The sequence below is a fragment of the Scylla paramamosain genome, unplaced genomic scaffold (genome assembly GCF_035594125.1).
Source record: "Scylla paramamosain isolate STU-SP2022 unplaced genomic scaffold, ASM3559412v1 Contig8, whole genome shotgun sequence".
Lineage (NCBI taxonomy): Eukaryota > Metazoa > Arthropoda > Malacostraca > Decapoda > Portunidae > Scylla > Scylla paramamosain.
Genome location: NW_026973673.1, coordinates 1,735,437 through 1,759,833, shown reverse-complemented (window position 1 = coordinate 1,759,833; position 24,397 = coordinate 1,735,437). Strand labels below are relative to the sequence as shown.

At 42.3% G+C, this 24,397-nt stretch overlaps 2 protein-coding genes across 12 annotated transcripts in view; both read right to left on the bottom strand.

Annotated features, from left to right (window-relative positions):
• LOC135096886 (COP9 signalosome complex subunit 4-like) overlaps window positions 1–808 on the bottom strand; it is a 53,139-nt gene extending 52,331 nt beyond the window's left edge. For 3 of the 4 annotated variants that reach the window (XR_010265136.1, XR_010265134.1, XM_063998652.1), the window contains exon 1: window positions 670–808. The gene's annotated coding sequence lies outside the window, so the exon portion shown is untranslated. The remainder of the gene's footprint in view (window positions 1–669) is intronic. The other variant, XR_010265135.1, reaches the window with a different exon arrangement.
• Window positions 809–1,326: 518 nt separating this feature from the next.
• LOC135096884 (protein lin-54 homolog) lies at window positions 1,327–12,231 on the bottom strand. 8 transcript variants are annotated; one of them, XM_063998645.1, is made up of 14 exons: window positions 11,289–12,231; window positions 10,317–10,533; window positions 8,332–8,487; window positions 7,673–7,841; window positions 7,286–7,488; window positions 6,622–6,852; window positions 6,060–6,248; window positions 5,225–5,344; window positions 3,738–3,833; window positions 3,382–3,510; window positions 2,565–2,735; window positions 2,159–2,328; window positions 1,689–1,926; window positions 1,327–1,522 (listed from the first exon to the last, which is right to left on the bottom strand). In XM_063998645.1, exons 2-14 carry the CDS (start codon window positions 10,338–10,340, stop codon window positions 1,463–1,465), a joined length of 1,956 nt encoding a protein of 651 aa, XP_063854715.1. In that variant the 5' UTR covers window positions 10,341–10,533; window positions 11,289–12,231; the 3' UTR covers window positions 1,327–1,462. The 8 variants fall into 8 exon arrangements, with proteins under 8 accessions (XP_063854715.1, XP_063854716.1, XP_063854719.1 ...); XM_063998646.1 differs by having other exon boundaries at window positions 3,403–3,510; window positions 6,622–6,855; window positions 11,289–12,230; XM_063998649.1 differs by having other exon boundaries at window positions 6,183–6,248; window positions 6,622–6,855; window positions 11,289–12,230.
• Window positions 12,232–24,397: the final 12,166 nt, after the last annotated feature.

Here is a 24,397-nt window from a genome sequence, read left to right as displayed (position 1 = left end):
TATAAAATGAGAGAGAGAGAGAGAGAGAGAGAGAGAGAGAGAGAGAGAGAGAGAGAGAGAGAGAGATTGATATAAATTAGTGATGAACACTGACACATGGCTGTGCTCATCTGACTGGCAACATATTTGCAGGCAATTATTATTATTTTTTTTTTTTTTCAGCAAAACAAGGAAATGATCAACTGTCTAGCAAAATGCAGTTTAGGCTCTTTATCCAACACCTGACACTGATGAGAACAAAAACTAGAAACTTTTGTGCCTCATTTTGGGAGCATTTCTTGTGAGGGAAAATGACCTGCCATATCAACATACTACTGAAATACACAAAATAATATCAATGCATTGAGTTCAGTGCTACGTGTCACCCAGCCCTGAAAGACAACAAACCACTTCATTAGTTTACAAAAAACATTGCAATACTTTATTATTTAATTTTTGTGTGTATCTCCACTATTACTTATGTATTTCTCAATGTATCTGGCCATGTATTTATCTAGCTTAACTAAAACTGAAAAGATATGCATGAAAGCACTACTCACACACAACCATACAGTCTTCATATCTTCACAGTTTAATGTTAATGGCATGAGGTGTAATGTGGTGCTCAACAGAAATGTACAGCAGTGCACGGAAAAGGTGAGTCAGGGACGAAGCACTCTGTTCACTGACCTCTAGATCGTGACGTGTAGCTGCCAATGATCTGCATTAGGCATCGTGAGAACTCCGAGATGACAGTTTGTTCCAACTGAGCAGCTGACACCAAGGCTCCCTCTGCCTTGTCTGCCTGTGCTAGCAAACACTGGCATGTTGCCTCCACCACCTCCTTGTTCATTCGATAGTAACCAGATCTGCAAAAAAAAAATAAATAAATAAAAAAAAATAAATAAAACAAATAAATAAATAAGTAAATAAGTAAATTAATAAATTAAATAAATAACACAAATTATCATTTTCATCATTTTTTTCTCTGTTACTTTCACACATCCTCTAGAATCTTTCTTTTCTGCTTGAATTTTCTTCCCCAAATGACATTGTGTTCATAAAAACTTGTGACAAATTCTTCTTGAGGACTGTGTATCTCACTGTTTGTTATGTGCTATAAGTCATCTTATAGTTATCTTACCACAAACTGGAATTTTTAAGAGATGTATGGTATTTATGAAAAGATTAAAGCAATAGCTCTATTACCAAAGCAACTTCATGGCTTCTTTGATATCCTGCAAAAACTACTATGGCTCCTCAGATGCTCTTTTCCTGCTACAAGTGGGCCAACATTTCTTAGGTTTAAAATTTGTCTTGAAGTACTCAAGTAATGCTTACTTTGAAGTGGTAGGAAGAATCATTTTATTGGGTGAGTGATGTGAGAATGAAGGTAATTTTGATTTAACGGCCTTCTGCTGATTGACCCGTGCTTCAGCACATTTGGCCAGCTGCATCAGTCCCTTCCTCTCCAGTGCTGGTGTCATGTCCACATTCTTGCAGCAGCCACACACTTGCACATGTTGGAGCATGGGATCTTGGCCTGCAAATAATCACATATTAGTTAAATGATAAAATGGTGCAAGTAATTACTATATATTTTGTTTGTGGCAGGTAAAAGATGCCTTTTGTATCTACAAAATATTGACAGCAACAAAACAAATACCACCTATGCATTTACTAAAAATAATCCATAAAAATACACTTACCTCATAACATTCACAGTAGTTCTTCAGGCACCCAGACCGCTTACAGTTGCAGCCTTTGTTGTGTCTCCTTTCATTATCGCTTCCACCTTTGCCAATCTTTGGCCGGAAAGCTTGGGGATTTCTATCCAAACATGCCTTGATTGCTTTCTGTCTATCCTCCTCATGATTTAAATTGTTGAAACAGTTTGCACAATTACAGTTGTTGCAAAATTCTCCATTTGCAAAGCAATCACAGTATCTAAGGAAGAAAGAAAAGGTCACTTCAGTACATGCAAAATAGCCTCCATTTCGCCACATGCTGACGAACCACCAATGTGGGAAAACAGTTTACTCATACATTCTCAAAATGGGTACCGGTGTATTGATAGGAAAGGACTCAATGAGCTTTTTTGTAGTTCTGATGTCAAGAAGGAAGGCATGAAGAGGATATGGTGGAGGGGAGCTTTTTTAAAGTAAGCAAGAATACTCACAATTTAAGACACTGGCTCTTTTTACAGTTGCAAGGTTTTCTTGGTCTGATCCCATTTGCATCAATGATTGTGCGAGAAGGCTGTGGCTTTGTGGTGTGTGGGATGATGGTTCCTGGAGGAATCTGGTTTGATGCTTGAATTGTGCTGTTGCTTGTAGTGTTTGACTGAAGCTATAACATAGCAGAATTTAATTTAAACTTTATCCTATGTTAGGTAACAATTTTGAAATATTTTGTTGTTGTTTTCTTCATGATGAAGAGTGCACCAGAAATTACAGAGACGCAATAAAACATCTCCCAAATACGAGGTCCACCAGAAGCAGGATGTACCAGTATGTCACCTGCCACCTAAGTGTTAATATGATAGCTTGGTGTAAGTGACAACTGCAGTGTGAGCACCAAGGTACCTGTGACATGTAGTGAGCTGGGATCATAACCACTGAACCTGGCTGGGTGTTGGAAAGGACTCCTGGGGGCAGGGCAGAGGCTGGGAGGGTCAGGTTGGTCTGAGGCATCCCACCTGACACATTGGACGAGCCTGAGCCGGACACTGGGATGATCACCCGCTGCTTGTTCCCCTGCATAGGAGTGGTGAGGGGATTAAGACTGAAGTTACTTGAAGCAATTTAATTCAACATGAGAAAAAATTACATGTACACCAACTCATCATTTATTTGGTTCTACTATTTCAAAGGGGGAATTAGTTTCAACTAGAGGTGCATGCCAAGTATACAGTACTGTAACCATCCTACCCATGGCTAGTTACCTGCCATGTGTACTGCTACATACCATACCAACACTGCCATCACAGCATGGTAATCATAACAGTAAGAGCAAAGTCAAACTTACAGTCTGATTGGGAGCAATGGGCATAGCCTTAATTTTGACCTTACCCTCCTATTAGCACCTTCAACTTCACTCATATGCACTTTCTTTACAAACTCTTTGCTCTTCATCTCAATATAGCCATACCATGTCTGTGTGTTCCTCTTCACCCATTTCACCACTCCACAACTTATACAGCATCCACACTTGCTCATGCCACATCTCATACACATTCTCATTGACCTCAGCCACCCATCTTGTCACTGCACATGCCCCATTCAGACAGCTTGTTACCACATTACACACTCTTGATTCTTGTGCCATTCCTACATTAACTAATTATTCAACCAACAAAAATCAAATTAAAATGTTAACAATAACAATTAAAAAAAAAAAAACCTTATTGGAGAGAACTTGCACATTTTGCTGCTGTGCTGTCAGTTGCTGCACTTGATTGGCTGGAATCTTGATGACCTGCTGTCCCCCAGAAGTGACAATCTGGCCACTCCGGACGGTGCTCACTGTCCCCTAAGGAAGACACCAGACACTTGCTTCCCCTTCAACAGCACATCACTCTCCCAACTCTCCCTTTCCCACTATCAACTCAAAACTTACATTTCTCTCTCTTACAAATAATTTAATTTACATCCCTGTCCCAGTTTGACATGCACATCTCTTTCACAGCTTCAACTTTCCCTCATGGTGCTGCAAACATTGCCATAATGAAACAAGCACAGCCACACAACACTACTCACCTGTCCAGGTTGAGGAATATTGCTCTTTATGACAATCTTCTGAGGACTTGAAAGAATGTTCCTCACAGCTCCACCACTGCTCACTTGAGTTAAAATCTGCAAAGACAGTGTCCAGATACAACTCTAAGCACCTCAGTTAAACTGTTGGCATGAGAATACACAGGATATCAGATAATCCTTCTGTGTCAACAAAGTATTAAGTGAGGGCAACATTTTGTGAAATACAGAAATTGCTGGATGACAACATTTATGATGAATTCCTGGCTGAAAAAAGTACACACAGCATACATTCTAATAATGAACAGTGAGTGGAAGTCACTCACACGTTCATTTTTACATATATGTAGATACAGATTATAATCTCTTAGATGACTTAAGGGAGTCATAATTTTAGTGTATCTGTTGTAACCCAAGAATCACCAAGAAGAAATCAAACACATGAGCTATCACCACCCTGACAGATGAGAGATGAGATGTGACCATCGAGATCAACATGCGGCAAGTCATCACAAGACTAACAGACCCAGAGAACAGCAGTAGATTACAAGAAGAGGTACCAAGGTGGCTGTCACAAAATTAGTACACAAGGAAAACAGAGGTCACCAGCAGCAAATGACATGGACAAGATGGACAGCTGGCACAACATATGAAACGCTGCCTCCTTGTTCCTTATTAGATGTGATTTACCAAAGTTACTAAAAATTTAAAAAAATGGAAAAATAAACCATGATTGAAGTCTGAGAAGATAAATCTAGTTACTTGAAAAATTAGGGAAAAAACAAGATCGTGCAATATGGAAGCATGACATACCTAAATATTAATCTCAACTCCTCAAATACGAAGAAGCAATATAAATAATGATGAATGTCGGATGCATCCACTGATGACTCTCTACTTGATGCTTACATAACTTGTTTCTAGGATGGTTAGAAAATTCAACAAATGATTACACTATTAACTGCACTTTAGGATGGCTGGCACTTAGCCACCAGTCACAGGCAGCCATTCATACCATTCATAGCCAAGCAACACACAATCCTGCACCATAACAATGTTTAGAGGGATAAATGGTAATGTTGCTGAACTGATAATTAACAATGACAACTTATGTAGGGAATTACAGATAGAAGTTTGCTTAAATCTTGTATTCCTATGTATAAGAGTTTGCACAATAGCTTCTGCCCATCCTGCATGTAAAGCCTTGTTTGTAATATGTTGGCTAATAATGCACAATATTCCATCCCTTCATGAAAATGCATACAGCTTTTCTCTGTGACTAAAGATTCATAATTCTTATCATATATATTTTTAAAATGGAACCTCCAATAAGAAAAATATATTCACATACAGAAAATAGCATAAATATAGAAATAAGACTTAAAGAAGCACAAACAAGACAAAGGCTGGAGCTTGCTGATGAAACACACAATAATGGCAGCCCCTTATAGACAAGCAGGGAGGAAAGCAGCCACTGCCGGACAACCCACCTGCTGTGTGGAAGGAGGGGCTGGGGCAATTTTGGTGGGTGACTTGGAGGACACAGGGACCAACTTATTGGGACTCTTCACAGGGGACACTCCACCCATACTCACCCGCTGCACAACAATCTGCTGAACGGAGGCTACATTAACAACCGGTATCTTCCTCCTTGCACGGAGCTTCTTTCTTCGAATCTAATCTACAGAGATGCCTGTTTCTGGCAATTCCCTTACAGGATGTGGATGGCCATGGCAAAAGTCTCCATCTGCACCTGTCCATGCACCTCATCCCTGCACTCTACTGTCCTACCACTCTCTTGTCCTTGCTCTCATATATTCTAACAATCTATCCTCACACTTTATTGGGGAATGTCTCCTTAATTGTATTCATCTTTACACTTTCTTTCCCTGTCTACTTTCAGACCTCTAAAGATTACCAACATAGCTTCTTGTAGTTGCAGAATGATATCCAGAATTCTGTTCAATTTTTCTGATGGCATTTGAGAGGGAAGCTGGAGCTACACCACAACTCCATTTACCTTTCTGGGATTTCTGATGCCTCACTTTTTCTGGAGATATCCCTTAATCACCTTATTATTATTATTCCTACCATAATTACATCTAGCTCTGATCTTCATCTTAGCTAAGTCTACTTCATCAAATGGAGGAAAATGAGTGCAGGGTGATGGTGTCATTCTGTTGGAGAGAGAGAGAGAGAGAGAGAGAGAGAGAGAGAGAGAGAGAGAGAGAGAGAGAGAGAGAGAGAGAGAGAGAGAGAGAGAGAGAGAGAGAGAGAGATGCTGCATCAAGACAAAACTCAGGTTCACCAGTGTTCCTTCCTGACTTTGTTTGGAGATTGGCCCTGTGGCTTGGAGGATGGCAAGAAGCCCACATGCTGTGCCTGCTGCAAGGTCAGCTTGGCAGGGGAGGCTGCAGTATTACCACTCTGGCTGGTGATGAGGCGCACCTGCTGGCTCCCAATGTTGCTCATGCCCCCGCCAGCCTGACTGCCGATGATCACCTTGGTCACCGTCTGCACAGGCAAGGCAGGCATGTCAGCATGTCAGTTGGAAACGTTTCTCTCACAGCTACATCATCACAAGTCCTATATGCTCTCAAACCAAAGAGGGTTTATGGTCAATCAGTTATGATTCACATTCTTCATAAAAGGGTAAAGGAAATCATCATTAACATTTTAAAGATTAGTACAGAAAAGTCCTGACTAATAAGCTGTACTTCCAGAGTATGTGCAAGAATCAACAAACCACAAGTCCCTGCATTAACTATATATCTATATAGCTTATCTCTATCACCATGTATCCTGTTATGAAGCTTTTTCTGTCTAGAGCTAAAGGGAACACTTCAAAGACTACAGACCACTCTCCTAAAACACGGCTTCCACTCACACCGCTGCTGTTGTGTGACTGGGTCTGCGATGACTGCTTGAACTGCACCGTCCGCACTGGGTGGGCCTGCGAGGTGACCACCATCTGCTGCCTCACTCCCCCACTGAGCTGAGATGTGTTCACCACCACCGGCTTGCTGTTGTTGCTGCTGCTAGGGCCCGACACTGTGCTCACCACCTGGCCGCCCGATGTGATGATTCGGTTGGCCATGGAACCAATAGAGATGTTATTCTGCTGAAATATATAAGTAAAAATTGGTCACCTTGCTTTTACTCCTGAGTTCCGTCTCATTGAGAAATATTACTAATTTCGATAAAACATTCAGAAATTTCTCCATTATTTGTTGGGTGCTGTAATTCCCACACTACTACTACATAAAATGTACAGTCAATACCTGACAGGTCCAGCCTGGATCTACTGATATACACATCAATATATTGGTATTGAGATGGCAAAGAAAAGCTGTCACACCTAATATAAATGATGGAATAAAAGTACAGAGAAGGCATCCTTAGTCCCTACATTCATGTGTTTCTGTCACCTTTTGCAACATCTAGCCATAATGTAAAAAACAGGGAGACTACTGCAAGTAAGGGTACAATGAAAAGATAGTAGGAATAAATAAGACACTACAGTAGCACTACAGAAGCAGCTGTAGCCTCACCTGGTTCTGCTGCAGAACTACAAACTGGCCCAAGCTGCTCTTTATGAGCTGTGGCGTCTCTGAAACTATCTGGGAGGAAGAGGAGTCACCCGAAGACACAGAAGCCAGCAGAGCCGAGGTGGTGGCAGCCTCACCGCCTGTGGACATCTCCTCTCCTGCCATGCCAATCAGCTCACCACCCTGTTGCAGCATGTCCATTTCACCTGTGCGGGAGAACCAAAAGTATGTAACACAAGGCAGACAATAGTGAGTGATACATTCCCTGATATTGCCTCCTGTGGATAGAGATCAAGGCCAACACACAATTACGTATAAGTGCTTGAAAGGACTATAAATTTATTTTTTTTGTCCTTGTATGGCCATGACAAATCTGCAGCTGATACTCACCAATGACCTGGTCATGGTCAGTGAGGGTGTCCACTTCCATTGGCTGGTGGTGAGCATGGGAGTCCAGCTGCTGAGACTCTTCCAGCACTCCGCTCTCTACACCCTCCACCTCCACAATGTTGCCCACTGTCACCCCATCAGAGATGAGCACTCCAGGAGTGTCCACCACCTGGGATCAACAAGTAGAGTAATAGTTAGGGATCATTAACAACACTAAGGGATCACTGTCTAAGAATAGTGTATAATGCATAGCAATTATAATACTTCTTGGCGTGCAGGATTTCAGCATGGTAAATACAATAACCTTGATCACTTGCCAGTTTTTAGAAATGTTAGAAATGTCAACTTCTGAGAAGTCTAGTAAAAAAAATTTGAGAATGATCTAGTACAGGATTTCAATACCCAACTTTGGTTGTATTCAATCTATCTCTCCAGTTCTTAGGCTTTTGTTGTATCTAATTCCTTATGATCTCAATCATGTCCTCTATTGGCAACTTATCTTTCACAAAATATTCAACACACTTTGCCACCACAATCATTGAAAAGAACCTGTTTTCCTCTCACCTACATCACTGCCCCAGCATCCTCTGACTACTGCTAGTAATACACCAAAAATAAGTGAAATCTGAAAGCTTGCCTCTGTAAGCAGTAATACTCACATGACCCTCAGTTGCCTCCTGCAGAGCCTTCAAGTCTGCCGGCTGGATGTTGCCCACAAGACTCTCTAGGTCTTGGGACGTCAGCTGGCTCGTCAGCTCCCCAAGTGCCGAGGCATCAATGAACACTGTGCTGCCCCCCCTCACTGCCATCTTTGTCTGTGGATGAGCAGGATCATAATCTTTGGCGATGTCACACACAAACACACCAACTACCAAACAAAGGGATAAATTGGATAAATATAGATACAAATGTAGCTCAGGCTCTGTACAGATAGGTACTAACACTTGTTCACCTTCCCAACTCATCATGTGACTAACACCTCTAAACTCCAATCAAGTCAAAGGGTGCATTATTGCCAATATGGCTGAATAAATTACAAGATCTCATACATCTTTAAGATGCATGTTATTGTTCGGGAGGTGCTGTGGTGAATAGGACAGACAGTGAGAGCAATGAAAGTGCACTTGGAATGTGTGGCATGTCAGTAAAATGTGACAAAAATGCCAACAAAATTAGAAGAAAAAGGCCCACTGAGGTGCCAGTCCCTAAACAGTCAGAAATGATCATGAAAACTGGAGGATAAGTGTCTCAAAACCTCCCTCAAGTCATAAGGAGGAAAGACAGAAGTAGAAAGGGAGTTCCAGAATTTACCAGAAAAGGAAATGAATGATTGAGAATACTGGTTAACACTTGCAATTGAGAGGTGGATAGAATAGGGATGAGAGAAAGTAGAAAGTTTTATGAAGTGAGGCTGCAGGAGGAGGGGAGGCATGCAGTTAGCAAGATCAGAAGAGCAGTTAGCATGAAAATAGTGGTACAAGATAGCAAGAGACACAATATTGTGGCAAAAAGAGAGAGAGATTGCAAAGTCTGTTACAGTGTTATGAGTGGAACTCCCCATACATGTAAGGCATACTCCTTACATGGATGGATAAGGTCCCTGTACAGAATCAGCAATTGGAGGAGATAAGAAAAAAAAACTGGCTTAACTTTATAGAAGCTGTTTTAGCTAGAAATAAGACATAAAGTTTCCAGTTTATATTATAAGTAAAGGATAGACTGAAGATGTTCAGTGTAGAAGGGGACAGTTGAGAGTCAATGAAGAAGAGAAGATAGCTATCTAGAAGGTAGCATCATGTCGATGTTGAGGAGGAGGAGGAGGAGGAGGAGGAGGAGGAGGAGGAGGAGGAGGAGGAGGAGGAGGAGGAGGAGGACGACAAAGATGAGGAAGAGGAAGAGGAAGAGGAAGAGGAGGAGGAGGAGGAGGATGAAAAGCATGGATACAAGAGCAAGTTATGTCATTGCCTACAAAGATGCAACATCCAGCTCTGGATTAAAAATGAATATGGAGAAAATAGGAGGGAACAGAGAAGGAGCTACTGTCAGTTGGCTCAGACACCTGCATTTTGGTGACGAAAAGAAGATGAGGCTTATTAGAGGGGAGGTGGTGTTCTACAGATTGAAAATTAGATAAGGCGGCAAATGCTGCATAAATTAATGAAGAAAAAGTTGAGTAGGGTGTCAAGACACTTAGGTTCGATACCTGAAGAAGAGTCCGACCTGGGGACATTTGTGGTCTCCTTCCCAGACAGGGACTCCAAAGCTTGTGTAAGAGCCACCATCATAAATTTTGAATTCTGAGTGAAGGGTGTCTGCATATTAGGTACATGTAGAGTTGTGTGAAGGGAGAGAGTTGTCTTTAGAGGGCAGGGTGTGACTGGCCCCTTGCACTGTGAGTCACAAATGGAAACATTCAGTGTGGTCACAGCTGGGTCACTGGAAAGTTTACAGCATCCCTGATCCACAACAACACTGGGAGTGATTATCATTTTGGCATGTGTCAGAGGAGGAAGACAATATAAAATAGAACAGTGCTGGAATACCTATCTGAAAGAGAGACACCTTCACTTAAACCCCTAATACTTGCATGCTAGATACTCTACACTGACAAAAAAAAACTCAGGGCAACATCACTATACCTTACACTACACGTAAAACAGCCGACCATCGCTGGGAGAGGCAGGATGATGCGGGAATTTAGCGATAATACGAGCACAGGGTCAGGAACACACGCGGTGAGGAGCAGGAAGGAAAGTGAACGGAATGTGGCCTTGGTACTGTCTCATTTGTTCGGAATGTGCGCGAACCAGATGCGTGAGTCTTCTACAGGCGATTTCAATGCAACTAAGGATCATGAAGTGCTGTAGGTGGAATATAAGGGTGAAGTGGTTATCTGAGTGAGGTTTAGGTGAGTTTTTGAGTGTGTATAGGTGGGAAAGACGAGCTGTTGTGAGTTTTAATTAGTGTTTCGAAGCTTCAGTCGAGACAAAAGATACACGTTGCCGGAGGAAGGATAATACTTAAAATATTCATACTTCCTCACCTTATCTTACTTACTCACTGACTCAGCGCATATTTAATGTTGTGTAATGTAATGCGGGAGTGATAGTAAGGTCAATGTTGATATTGTCTTTGTTGTGGAGTAATTTATTGTGCATTATTCTTGTTCGTCTGTCCGCTCTCTGGTGACTCAACGACAGCCTATCATCTCCCTGCATTTTTCTCGTGCCCCGTTCCTCTCTCCTCTGCTCCTCACTCTCCCCATCTCTCCTACCTCCATCCACTCTCCCCCTCCCGTCACCTACCCCCTCATCTCCCGGTCCTCTTAGCTACTTCCGCTCTCTAGATAGATAGATAAAGAGGTAGACAGACATACAACTAGAAAGACAGACATAGAAGAAAGATAGATAGACAGACAGACAGACAACTAGCAAGATACAGAAAAATAGACTGGTAAATAATGAAGGGTTCTGCTGTAGAAGGTGAGACGCAGAGGGGTGAAGGAGGCACTGAAAACCCAGCTATCACCCACACTCTCCTGTACCAAGACAGCCAGCTAGTGTAGAGAAAATGTGGAGAAACAAAGTATAAAGGAGAGTTTTACTTTAACATTCACCTTCAGAACAACACTTTGACGAGTCCTTTGAAAACCAACATGCCAAAGAGAACCAGGTCCACTTCTTTCTCTGAGGACCCGAATACCTCACCGCCCTCGTCCTCTTCCACGACCATCTCCCCCCCGACGTGGCCCATGAGGTCAGAGGATGAGGGGTATATGGTTTTCTTCCAGAGGCGGGACGACTGGGCCGAGTGGCGACCTACGCGGGTCTGGTACGTCTCCTCCGAGGGGGTGCAGGCGCTGGTGGGGCAGTGGAGTAACGCAGTGAAGTGGCCGCCCAATGGAGTGGCCTGGTGGATCAGTCTCCTTTCCTCGTCCAGCGGCGTGATGGGCGATCGGACTCCCTCACATGAAGACTCGATTCCTTTAACTTCGGATTCAGTTCCCCAAAATTCGGATTCGATTCCTCAAAATTCGGATTCGATTCCCTCTAACTCGGACTCGTCCCCCTTAAACGCAAACTCGACTCCTTTAAATTCAGATTCGGTGTCCTTTGACTCTGACTCGATTCACTTAACCTCAGACTCGACTCCTTTAAAACTGTTCTCAATCCCCTTTAGCCTGAACCTGAGGCTGTGTAGGGAAGAGGACAGCGTCATCATAGTGCGCTCAGAAGATGATGATGAGGAGCCACCGAAGAAGAGGCCCCGCTACTCATAAAGGTGAATGAGTGGACAGGTGAACAGAATAACACAGGTGGGTGGAACAGGTGGACAGGACAGGTGGATAGGACAGGTGAACAGAACAGAACAGAAGGATAGAACAGGTGCATAGGTCAAGAAAATGATACAAGTGGATTAAATAGGACAAGTGGATAGAATAAGTTAGGTTAATAGGACAGGTGAACAGGTGTGAGCGTCCATTAGGTCCCCTCAGGTACAGATAATTACAGGTTTTGCTTACACTTCTTTCTTCCATCTCCGTTTCTCTATCTGTATTTTAATTAAGTTTTGTAATATCATCTCGTAAGGAAAGTTTGTATTTTACTTCATGAGCATAAAAACTACTTCTTATTTCACTTAATTTCTTATTGATGAGAATTTTAATTGTTGTTTTATCATTATAGATAGGAACATTAATTTACAGGAGGAAAAGAAGGAGGAAGAGGGCTAATGAGAAGATGAGAAAAGGAAGAAAGGGCAATGAGGAAGAGAGGATATTTGGGATGTGAGAGCGAAAATGGTAGAAGAGAGAAGCGAGAAAAACTGATGAGAAGGGAAGTGATGGAAGGAGAAGATGTGATTGGGAAGAGGGAAAGGAGGGGTAAAGGGGGAGAGGGGAGTCGGGAGGGAGAAAGCCTTATGAGGGAGGTGAGGGGAAGTGGAAGGAAGGAAATGTGAGAGAGATTGAGGGAGAGAGGAAGAGAAAGAAGAGAAGGAAGTGGAGTTGCGTGGAGTCATTTCCTTCACTTCCACACACACACACACACACACACACACACACACACAGACAGGGAAAGTCCTCATGTTTTAATTACTTCTTCTCTCATTACTGTTATCGAGGAGGTGAGAAGGGAAGGAAGAAGGGACAGTAGAGAAAGGGGAGGAAAAGAGGGGAAGGGAGGGGAGATAGCAAAAGGGAGAGGGAAGGAAGAAGGGTGAGTGTTAAGGTTTAGTGGTGAAAGTAGTAGTAGTAGTAGTAGTAGTAGTAGTAGTAGTAGTAGTAGGAGGAGGAGGAGGAGGAGGAGGAGGAGGAGGAGGAGGAGGAGGAGGAGCATTTCAACATCAGGTTTCATCTCATTTCACCTTGTCTATATCCTCCTCCTCCTTCTCCTCCTCCTCCTCCTGCTCCTGCTCCTCCTCCTCCACCTCTTCCTCATCTTCCTTCTCTTCAGTGTCAGCGCGAGTCTTTTTACATTCCACCTAACCACCAATCCTCCTCCTCCTCCTCCTCCTCCTCCTCCTCCTCCTCGCAGCATCTCTGTACAAACGTCAGCAGTCTAGATAATATGCAAACTTCCCTGACTCCAATTTGTCTTAACTTTGTCCATTTGTCCGTCAGTTTCCTGCGGCTGCCTCCTCCTCCTCCTCCTCCTCCTCCTCCTCTCTCTCTCTCTCTCTCTCTCTCTCTCTGCCACTCAATTTCTTGCTTCTACCTACCGACCGCATGGGAGGGTGAAAGAGAGGGTTGGAATTCTCTCTCTCTCTCTCTCTCTCTCTCTCTCTCTCTCTCTCTCTCTCTCTCTCTCTCTCTCTCTCTCTCCTTCCACCACCTGTATCTCCCTCCCTTCCCTCCTTCCCATCAATCTTCATTCCATCTCTCCTCTCTCCTCTCTCCTCCTCCTCCATCCCTTCCTCCTCCTCCTCCTCCTCCTCCTATCATTCTCCTTGTTCTTCTTTTCAGAGCAATAAGGAGTAGTTTCCCTTTTCCCTTCTTTTCCCCTTCTGCCCTTTGCTTAGTAACTTAAGGAGGGATGAGTTGAGGGAACAGGATGGCAAAAATTAAGGAGAATTTAAAGGGAATTAAGGAGTGAGGGGAAAATTGTTCGAAATATGTAAATGGAAAGGAGTGATGGGAATGAGAGGGGAGTGAGAGGGGAGTGAGGGGAGGTAGTAGAGGTTTGGAATCGACAAACACAGAGCCGCCCACACCACAAATGTCATGGGAGAGAGGAGTGAGAGGGGAAGAGAGAGGGGAAGAGAGAGGGTAAAGGGGAAGGAGAGGGGAATGACCAGGAGATATATAACTCCATAGTGCTGTTCCCCTCTCCCCTCTCCCCTCTCCCTCCTGCTCCCGTCTTTTCCTCCTCTCTTCTTTCTTCTCCCTTTGCTCTTCCCCTCACCCAAATCTTTCCCCTCGCCTTCACCTCTTCGTGTGTGTGTGTGTGTGTGTGTGTGTGTGTGTGTGTGTGTGTGCTTGAACCAAACACCTACACGTCTTAATTTTTTTCCTATCCCAGTAACTAATAAATGCATCTGACCTTTCCCCACATTTTTCCCCTCATCTCCTCCCCTCACCCCATCACCAAGCTTTTTCCTCTTTCTCATTATTAAGACATGCCAACAATACCGTCAAAATTCCCCCACTTCCTCCCCCCCACTTACCATCATTCCTCTTTCCCTCTTTCATCTTCCTCCCCCCCTCTCTCTCTCTCTCTCTCTCTCTCTCTCTCTCTCTCTCTCTCTCTCTCTCTCTCTCTCTCTCTCCCCTCGCCAGCATTGTCCCGGGGAGCTTGAGACACTCCAGGCGCCTAGTTAAGGAGAGAGAACAGGTGAGTTATGAGTGAGGGGAGAGGTGAGGGGAGAGGGAGAGGGGAGACAGAGGGGAATAGGTAAGAAGGACGACAGGGAGAGAGAGGGGAAGGAAAGGATAAGAGGCAATAAAGAGATGATTATGATGATGGCAAAACCAGGTGAGAAAATAAGGGGAAAGTGAGGGGAATTGAGAGTATGAGGGGGAAATATGAAAGTGAATTGAAGGTGATGGAAAAATAAAGTTAAAATAAAAGGAAACAAGGAAAAAAGAGGGAAATTTAACAAAGAAAGGGGAAAAGGAGAAATGTAAAAAAAAAGTTACAGAAAAGATGGTGAGAAGGAAAGTGAGGGGAAAAAGGAAGATGGGCGAGGAAAAATGAGAGGGGGAAAAAGATGAGAGGACAAATGAGAGAGGAAACTGAGAGGAAAATTATGATATGTAGTAATAAACGTGGAGGGAAAGTTTTATATATATCCTCTCTCTCTCTCTCTCTCTCTCTCTCTCTCTCTCTCTCTCTCTCTCTCTCTCTCTCTCTCTCCATAGGGTAAGTAGAAAACTGCTCCTTCCCTCACTTTTACCTCCATCTTTCTCGACTAAATCCCTCCTGATTCCCTCCTTTCCTCCTTCCCTCTTCCTAACTCTTTCTCAGCACCTCCTCATCCCTCCCTTCCTCCTCTTCCTCCCTCTCTTCCTCTCCTTCTCTACCTGCCTCTTCTCCCTCTCTTCACGATTACTACTATAATCCCCTCTTCTCTCTCTCTCTCTCTCTCTCTCTCTCTCTCTCTCTCTCTCTCTCTCTCTCTCTCTCTCTCTCTCTCTCTCTCTCTCTCTCTCTGTGGAAGAAAAGGAATGAAAAGAGCAAAAAAGTAAACAAAGGAACAGAAATTAAAGAAACGAAGAAATACAAAGGAAAAATCAGAGAGAGAGAGAGAGAGAGAGAGAGAGAGAGAGAGAGAGAGAGAGAGAGAGAGAGAAGGTATAAGAACATAAGAACATAAGAAATAAGGGAAGCTGCAAGAAGCGACCAGGCTTACACGTGGCAGTCCCTGTATGAAACACACCTACCTATTTCCATCTGTTATCCCCATCCATAAACTTGTCTAATCTTCTCTTAAAGCTCTCTAGTGTCCTAGCACTAACAACATGATTACTGAGTCCGTTCCACTCATCTACCACTCTATTTGAGAACCAATTTTTTCCTATCTCCTTCCTAAACCTAAATTTTTCAAGCTTGAACCCGTTATTTCTTGTTCTACCCTGGTTGCTGATCCTAAGAATTTTGCTTACATCTCCCTTGTTAAAACCCTTATACCACTTAAAGACTTCTATCAGGTCCCCTCTTAACCTACGTCTCTCTAAAGAATGTAAATTTAACAGCTTCAACCTCGCCTCGTAAGGAATACTCCTCATCCCCTGTATCCTTTTAGTCATTCTCCTCTGTACTGATTCTAATAGACCTATATCTTTCCTGTAATGTGGGGACCAGAACTGCACAGCGTAGTCTAGATGAGGTCTGACCAGCGCCAAGTATAACTTTAATATTACTTCCGGCCTCCTACTTTTAACACTCCTAAAAATGAATCCTAGTACCCTATTTGCCTTGTTTCTGGCTTCTATGCATTGTTTCCCTAGACGGAGTTCAGAGCTAACTATAACTCCTAAATCTTTCTCGTACCCTGTACCTACCAGAGTTTGGTTGTCTAATGTGCACCTATTGTGTGGATTTCCTCTACCTACGCTAAGCGCTTTGCATTTATTGATATTAAATTGCATTTGCCATCTATCCGTCCATGTGTGCTGCAATGTTAGGATCCCATCACAATATATGCTCTGACAAATATTTGGTGTCACCGAAAACTTTGACGCTGAATGAACATCTTCTTTAGTATTTAAATACAGAAAATATTTCACGTTGAAAGGCACCAGTCTGGGAGGGAAGGGAGAGAGAGAGTGAGAGAGGAAGAGAAGGAGGGAGGTATTGAGGGAGGACAGTGTGACAAGCTGTGACAAGACAGGACTACCAACCCTTCCTACGTCTGTCACCGCCTGTGCATTTCTAGTATCTCTTTCTATACCTAACGCTCTCTCCTTTTCAATGGCCATGATGGAAGTTCTACAAGGCAGCATCAAACTCCTGACAGTCCTTCATACATGTCACCACTTGTGCGTACATTTCTCTACCTATAACGCTATCTCCTACACCTCTCCCAGTTGGATAGCCACGATGGGGAATTCTACAAGGCAGCATGAACTTCATGAAGGTACAAAAACAAGGGATTATCATTACTATAACAGGCCCAGATAATTTACAGTAAAGCCAGCTATTAGCAAATGTCTAATGGTTTCTCTACAGTGTGGTTTGCCAGTGGTTTACAGTGGGTTAGAAACAATTAATTTAACGATTTGTCACCTCAACTCACACCATAGCTGCCATTTTCTTAGCGTGATGTTTTCTTGTTGTTTTTGTTTTCATAAAAGTTTCTATGTGGAATAACTCAGCCCAGTGGATACACGTAGCACCTCGTTACGTTTTCTGAGACAAAATGTGGTATGCAGGAAAAAGAAATGTGTGGTTTCAGTGCTTGGTTTATTTTATTTCTGTGGAGTGTAGGTTTGATACCGTCGTGCAACATGCGATGAAACCAGTGTTCAGTTTGAGTGCGGTTGAAAATTGTTATGCAAACACTGTTTATTTAGTGTCAGTGTACGTCGCTCTCTCTCTCTCTCTCTCTCTCTCTCTCTCTCTCTCTCTCTCTCTCTGCTAGCAGATATTTCCCATCTATATAATCAGGAATTAACAGAGGAACGGAAAAACACCCGATGGAGAGAGAGAGAGAGAGAGAGAGAGAGAGAGAGAGAGAGAGAGAGAGAGAGAGAGAGAGAGAGAGAGAGACGAATTTACTTTAACGTAGCTTCATTTCCGTCATAATATCATTACCTTCGTTATCAAAAAAAATTTTATCTTGTCTTGACAACTCTGAGATGTATGCTTGACACTGTGTGTGTGTGTGTGTGTGTGTGTGTCTGTGTGTGTGTTCTGGATCTGTGTGTACTTTGGAATAATGTTTGGTGTTAGGTATTGAAAGCTTTGACGTGGTAGATGACAGATGACTTTTGTTTGAGTTAATTCGTGCAGACATTGTGCTTCCAAGCCTAGGACGAGCGTGTGTGGGAGTAGGAGGGTAGGAGGGAAAGGGGAAGGGTAGGACGGGGGATCATAGTGGAGCAAAGGACTAGGCAGGACATATATATATATATATATATATATATATATATATATATATATATATATATATATATATATATATATATATATATATATATATATATATATATATATATATATATATATATATATATATATATATATATATATATATATATATATATATATATATATATATATATATGTGTGTGTGTGTGTGTGTGTGTGTGTGTGTGTGTGTGTTTTGGGTCAGTTTCATGTTTCAATATATATACTTTTGACACTGCCATATGAATGTATGTATGTATGTATATGTATGTATTGCATGTATGTATATCCTTTATCTGTAATCATACATTTACAGATAAACGTTCACCTTCCGCAGGTATGTCGTGGTGGAAGAGTTGGTAGCCCTGCACATGTCCATCCAAGAATTACGTCACAGGTGGGCACAAGCCGCAGTCATTCGCCGGCGCCTCCCTGCAGTCTTAGGTAGCAGCGGCGATGCGTAGTGCTGTTGCTTTGTACTGAGTGAGCGTGAATGAACCCTCGTGACGATATATGGTGATGGACGTGTGGGCCTTTACGTTGTGGAAACAGAAGGTGAGATTTGTCTTGATTTCCACCGTAGTATGAGTTAAATTGAGGTGAAGGAGTGAGAACTATGCGGGTAGTTAGTGGGTAGGCTTGTTTGGTAACGTCTTGTCTGGACTCTTGAAGCTCTCTGGGAGTTGTAATTAATGTTAATGTTTTGTTGCTTATTAAACTTAATGATCCCAGAGGCAATATCGTACATGTGCAAGGTAGGTGTGATTGCAGGGAGTGGTGTTACGTTGGAAGTAGGGGGCAGGAAGAAAACCCACACGCACGCTCTCTAGCTGTATTTCACGAAGGCGAGTAAACAACAATACATATAGGAAATATAGGCGGACAGGCGTACTGGTGGAAGTAGGCAGGCAGGGGCATGAGAGGTCAGGCGCGCAACTGCTCTCTGGCTTCCCTGTTTCGGCAGGTTCGTAAATCACCTCGCACACCCTCGCTTCCCCACCTCCACGTGAATCCACTCATTACATACATACTTATCAAGCAATTACAACGTCACTGAGTACAAATCGGGCATAGTATTCTGGTCGTTACAATGGGAAAACAGTGGTGGTGGTGACTATCGGAAGAGCGAAGTGACGGAACAAGCGGTAGCGGACAGGAGTACCAACCTTTGCGATACATCTGTGCTCTGCTTCCATTTTCAATTTCGTATATTCTATTTCAGTGTGTCTCAAACGATGTTCTGCCGTACCACTCACTACTGTATTTAGTCGTTTCATTCATTTTGTTGTTCAGAGTGAAGAAGATTGTAAAAATGTACTTTTAAGGCATTACAATATTTGCCAGCGCTGAATCGTATTTCGGATATGTTGGCACCCTTAAATGTCGATGCAAATATAACACGTAGGTAATAAGACTAATGGAATTCTGCCATAAGTACTGCTTATTTGTTATGTGTGAAGTGACAGAAGCACGTGCAAATCTTATTCTGAATCTCTACTTTCGAAATAAAAGATACGTGTTCATGCTGATTAAAGTGGGAGAGAGGAAAGGGAGGAGAAGGATAGAAGGATCTCGTCTCCTCGACTTTTAAAGCTCCCTCCCTCTGGCTCGTTACTTTGTGGTGTTTATTCGATGTTTGTTCAGTTTAACTGTTCCATTGGCATTATCTATTAAGTAAGGAAGATACTATAGCAGTGGTGTAGTACTGATTGATCTGATGGTGGTTATCTATGCTAGTGGAGAACCACCTGCGCAGTAACTGTTCCCCTCAACAAGTCTCATTTTAGCGTAAATCAGATTATGTCACGATTGCGTTGTTGATAAATGGATATCCGCACTCTCTTCTCCTCTTATTTTCCATTCCATTTCGACAGTACCTTTTGTAGAGGACGGTGATGTCTTGGGGTGTGTTGGCAGAGGTGCGAGTCGCCATCATGGCTGACGTCATCAAGTCTGCTGGGGAGAAAAATAATGCTGCTTCGCTGTTTTTTTTTTTTATTCCACTAACTTATTACTTATTATTTGTGGAAATATAAATTATTTATGTGGAAATAGAAGTGGAAAGAGAGAGAGAGAGAGAGAGAGAGAGAGAGAGAGAGAGAGAGAGAGAGTGTGTGTGTGTGTGAGTGTGTGTGTGTGTGTACTATCCTCAACCGTATCAAATACTCTGTTCAGTAATCCACCTACATTATCCTGAATCCCCCGCCACACATTACTGTACACACAAGTTCAATTTTCTCTTAATGGAGTGGAGTGAGAGTAAACAGTGAGGTGGAACTTGTAACGTGGCCTTGCTGGGTAGTGGACAGTGGACACCCTGCTGAGTGGCGCTTGATGGGGTGACTGTCTCTCTCTCTCTCTCTCTCTCTCTCTCTCTCTCTCTCTCTCTCTCTCTCATATTTATATTAGAAGAATCCAACTTTGGGAATGAGAATAGTTCGTTATTTTTTTTTCGTGTTTCTAGTATTTTATTTATGTGGATTTTACTTGAGTTAATTTAATGTCGCTTTGGTCATCTATTTGTGGAAATTTATTTTGTGGAAGTGTGAGGAAGAAGAACAAGCTTATTAATTTAAGAAGGATATTGAAAGCCAGTCATTCTTCCCCTTTCGTGTGATTTTGATATACTTAATCCTTATAACGACTTGCTTATATTGGAGGTTCAGCCTTGCATCATAAGCTTGGAAAGATCAATTATGCAAAGGAGGGAGAGGAATATAATATTAGTTTGGATGCTAGCAGTGACTGATTGTCTTTACCTAATCCTTGTAATTTCAACACTTGGTGATGTTCATACTGGTATGATGTCTTCAATGAATCTTACAAGAGGTCAGAAGTGCTTGCAATGGGATATGACTAGGAAATCTTACAGTATTAAAGTGGTATATTTTTAATGCTTTCTCAAATACACTTGTTTTACAGAGAACAAGAATGGTGCCTCATATTTTTTAGAACACTTGCGTCAAGGTGATCACGATTAGTACCTTTCAGAGAAGAACAGGGAACAGGGAAAGTAGTTAGGAAGTTACGTATAGTTTGGATGGTGTTGACAGTAGTAGCTATACGTGATGCAGAAAGGCAGGACATTTTTTACGGATATGGTGATAATAGGGAATGGGAGAAACGAGGTCACCTGGGTCATTTTGGAAAGTGGAAAGTAGGTCAAATAAGACAAAGATTCTAGAAAACGGCAGACATTGAAAAAAAATGAAAATATTGGCCAGAGTATTCATCTGCTGCTGCTGCGGTACTAAAAAAAAAAATGAAAAGCAAAGTTGAGCTTGTTATCGTCACACAAGAGCAGAGGGCTCCAGGACGAGACCTTGTGTTTGTAAGAGTTAAGAAATATAAGTGATCCTCGTAATTAATTCAGTGAGGGTCGTTAGTCTGCCAAAACATGCGGGAGTGAGCACCTGATTAGCCTTGGTAATACGATGATTGGCTGCCGAATAACTCACCTGTTTAATTCATTCCGTTCGTGCCGCCATCACCACGTGTAGTGCACATGTGGGGAGTCCTGGTGCACTAATTACCATGAGAGAGAGAGAGAGAGAGAGAGAGAGAGAGAGAGAGAGAGAGAGAGAGAGAGAGAGAGAGAGAGAGAGAGAGAGAGAGAGAGAGCAAGCTGTTATTATTATACTCGGAAGCTTAAATATCCTAGTGTAGAGGGGTACTGACCTGTGATTGCCTTTTTAGCGTGCCTCAGCATCAGTGTTTGGTGGTCCCAGCCACCGGCAGTGTGTTGAGACTTAAAAGTGTCCAGGTAACGATGAATTATTTATGGGTCAATATTAAAAAAAACTGTTTTTTTATTTGCTTTTCATTCTCTTAGTTGAGGGGCGGGGAACACTTAATGGGTGGATGACCACCATCAGGGCCGCCATTCCACCGCATTCATGGCCACCCTACCCGCGCTCATCCAGTCACGTCCCCTTAGTGCAGCGCCCCTCATCTGTATGTATGCTGAAGAGACACGGAAAAATGAACACTCGTGTCTCTGTGAAATATTGTGCGCCATAAAGTCTCTTGTCCTCTACGGCTTTTTTTTTTATTCCTTCTTATAATAATTATAGAAGAGTCCTCTTGCCACACATAAAACTGGGTATTCATGTATATTGTTACGGTAGGATCAGGAACGTGGAAATAAGGATATTTAAGTCTGTGTGAAGTGTTGTGCTGACTAAAGTAGTGTGTAGTGCCTCATCAGATAGCAAGACAGTGTTGGAATGCTTCAGGGAGATAAGGGGAGGGGGGGCGACAGGGATCCAGTATGGAGGAGGAGAGTATTAGGAACCGGAGCCAATGCAAACATGTTATAGTCACCCTGGAGTGGATTCCAAGGAACGGCTGGTGGACTAAATAAAATTAATTCATATAAGACATAGCCATTGGGTTTTTTTTTCATGTTGGGAAGGATATTCACTACGATTACCGTATAAAACTGCAACACTTTTTTGTTTTTATCTTGCTACCAAAGCTGTCATTTGTTTACTGACTTACATAACACACTGTTGTTCAACTCTAGACTTTTAATTTTATTTATTTATTTTTTTTTATTTTGTCGCTATGATTAAGTGGTTAAATTACGATTTGTTATTAAGGTACAAATGTATATTTGTTACTTCATCACCTGAGTGTGGAGTACAGGTGCATCACAACACCTCCCCACCTGTCACAGTACTTAACACAGGCATGTCTTCCACTAACCACAACAAAAAAAAGAAAAAGAAATAAGTAGATAAATAAAATGAATAAAAAAAGAGGAAGAAAAACGAACCAATCAATTGAAGCAGCCAGAGGCATTCGTGGAGACACAAGACACAGCGCAGTCTGACCCTGACCATTGTCACACGAACAAAACTGGTGCATTTTTTACTTCAGTTTGAACTGCACCGAATGTGACATGTGGACAAGGACGGCCAGGGAGAACGTGTCCCCACTGAATCTGACTTGGATGAGGACGCACAACATTATCAAACATTTCTACGTCTTACCGCAACATTTCACAGGCTGTAGTAATAGTCATTGTAGTTTTCTAGGTCTTTATTGGGATTTTAATTATTATTTATTGGGATTTAATTATTATTTAACCCAAACTAATTATCAGTGTGGCCTTTGATAACAGGTCTGTGATTAAGCTTGTTCACTGCTTATGACACACAGCTTTGTATGATGAACTACTCTCTCATTTCCTTCCCTTCATTACATAATGGAAAAAAAAAATTCTTCTACTGTAATTTGCTGTCTTGTACATACGTATGTGATTATTAAAATTGTGTGCAGTACTTTGTGTTGCAAAGTTTAGCGCATTACAGTGAAAAAAAAAAGATCTATTGTCTTTATCGTAGATGCCTGTTATAGTTACATACAGTGCTTTTTAGTGTCATAAACTGCAGCATTAACACAGTAAAATAGCCAAAGAAAACTCTCATAACTCACAAACACGAAGCAGCATGTACACACACGTTCCCCTTGCTCGTGCCGTGTCAGTGTGTGCATGTGATGGCGCGATGCATCTCCCACCAACCTGGACGCCACAGCTTCCTTATTTTTCATTACTGGCGCGTAGAGTGCGGGATAACTCACAGCTTGCAGGGGGAGATTGATGGCACCTGTATACAAGGTGGAAGATTATTTATACGCGTGGTATATTGACAGAGAATTTGTAGGTGGCGTGTTTAGTAGGTAAGAGAGAGAGAGAGAGAGAGAGAGAGAGAGAGAGAGAGAGAGAGAGAGAGATTAAATGAATGATACTTTGACACAACTACAAGATATGTTATCATTACCGCAGAGAGAGAGAGAGAGAGAGAGAGAGAGAGCCCCTGGGGAGCTGCACCAGCCCAGGTGCAGAACGTAGCACCATCAAAGACAGTTTCTGAACACATACATTGGCTGGTAGAACGAGTTTGTTACCGTGCAGCCAAGTGTTGAGGGCTGGACCAAGCAGCAGTTCAACACTGCAGTGAATGTGTGGTTGCAACAGACAGACAGAGAGAGACTTTCAGATAGAAGGCATTAACAGTGACTTCCTTAGCCTAAATTGTTGTATGAAATATGTAAAGTATATGTACAGCAACTCTGTAAACACATATCATGTAGATTTGTATAAATAAAGAGAGAGAGAGAGAGAGAGAGAGAGAGAGAGAGAGAGAGAGAGAGAGAGAGAGAGAGAGAGAGAGAGAGGGTAATTCACATCATACTAAATGGAACGAATAATTTTCAGTATTCATAAACGTTGGTTGTTTTAGGAATAATTTCGTTGGCCAGTGGTTGTTATGTTTTGAGTTAATTCCCTCACCGTCAGTCACGTTCGCGCCAGTGCTCCACTCAGCACACTTGTCCCTCTGTGCGTTCCCGGGGCGACAGTTGTTGGGTAGAGGGACGTGAGAAGACACGGGATTTCTCTTGCACGTTGAAAGCTTGCCTGATTTCAAGGACGGGGGATGGTAACATGAACTTGAATATTGCTTGTCCAGTAAATGGCATTAAATCTTACGTTCATTGTTCTTTGGGCCGTACTAAAAACATAGATATATATTCCTATAAAAGTAAAAAGAAAAAAGTATCAATGGTAACGATAAAACAAAATTCTAATGACAAAAGAAAAAATGAAAATAACTGTCCTATGAAGGGTAATTGAAGGCTTCAGTTAATTAGT

What these genes read in the sequence shown, in the direction of transcription:
- LOC135096884 (XM_063998644.1), bottom strand. Translation starts at nt 10,340, where the DNA reads ATGGTCGGCTGTTTTACGTGTAGT. An exon ending in TCGGCTGTTTTACGTGTAGT is followed by an intron (nt 8,488 to 10,316) that starts GTAAGGTATAGT and finishes GCTCATCCACAG; the next exon opens with ACAAAGATGGCAGTGAGGGG. An exon ending in ATATTCCTCAACCTGGACAG is followed by an intron (nt 3,511 to 3,737) that starts GTGAGTAGTGTT and finishes TGTCTTCCTTAG; the next exon opens with GGGACAGTGAGCACCGTCCG.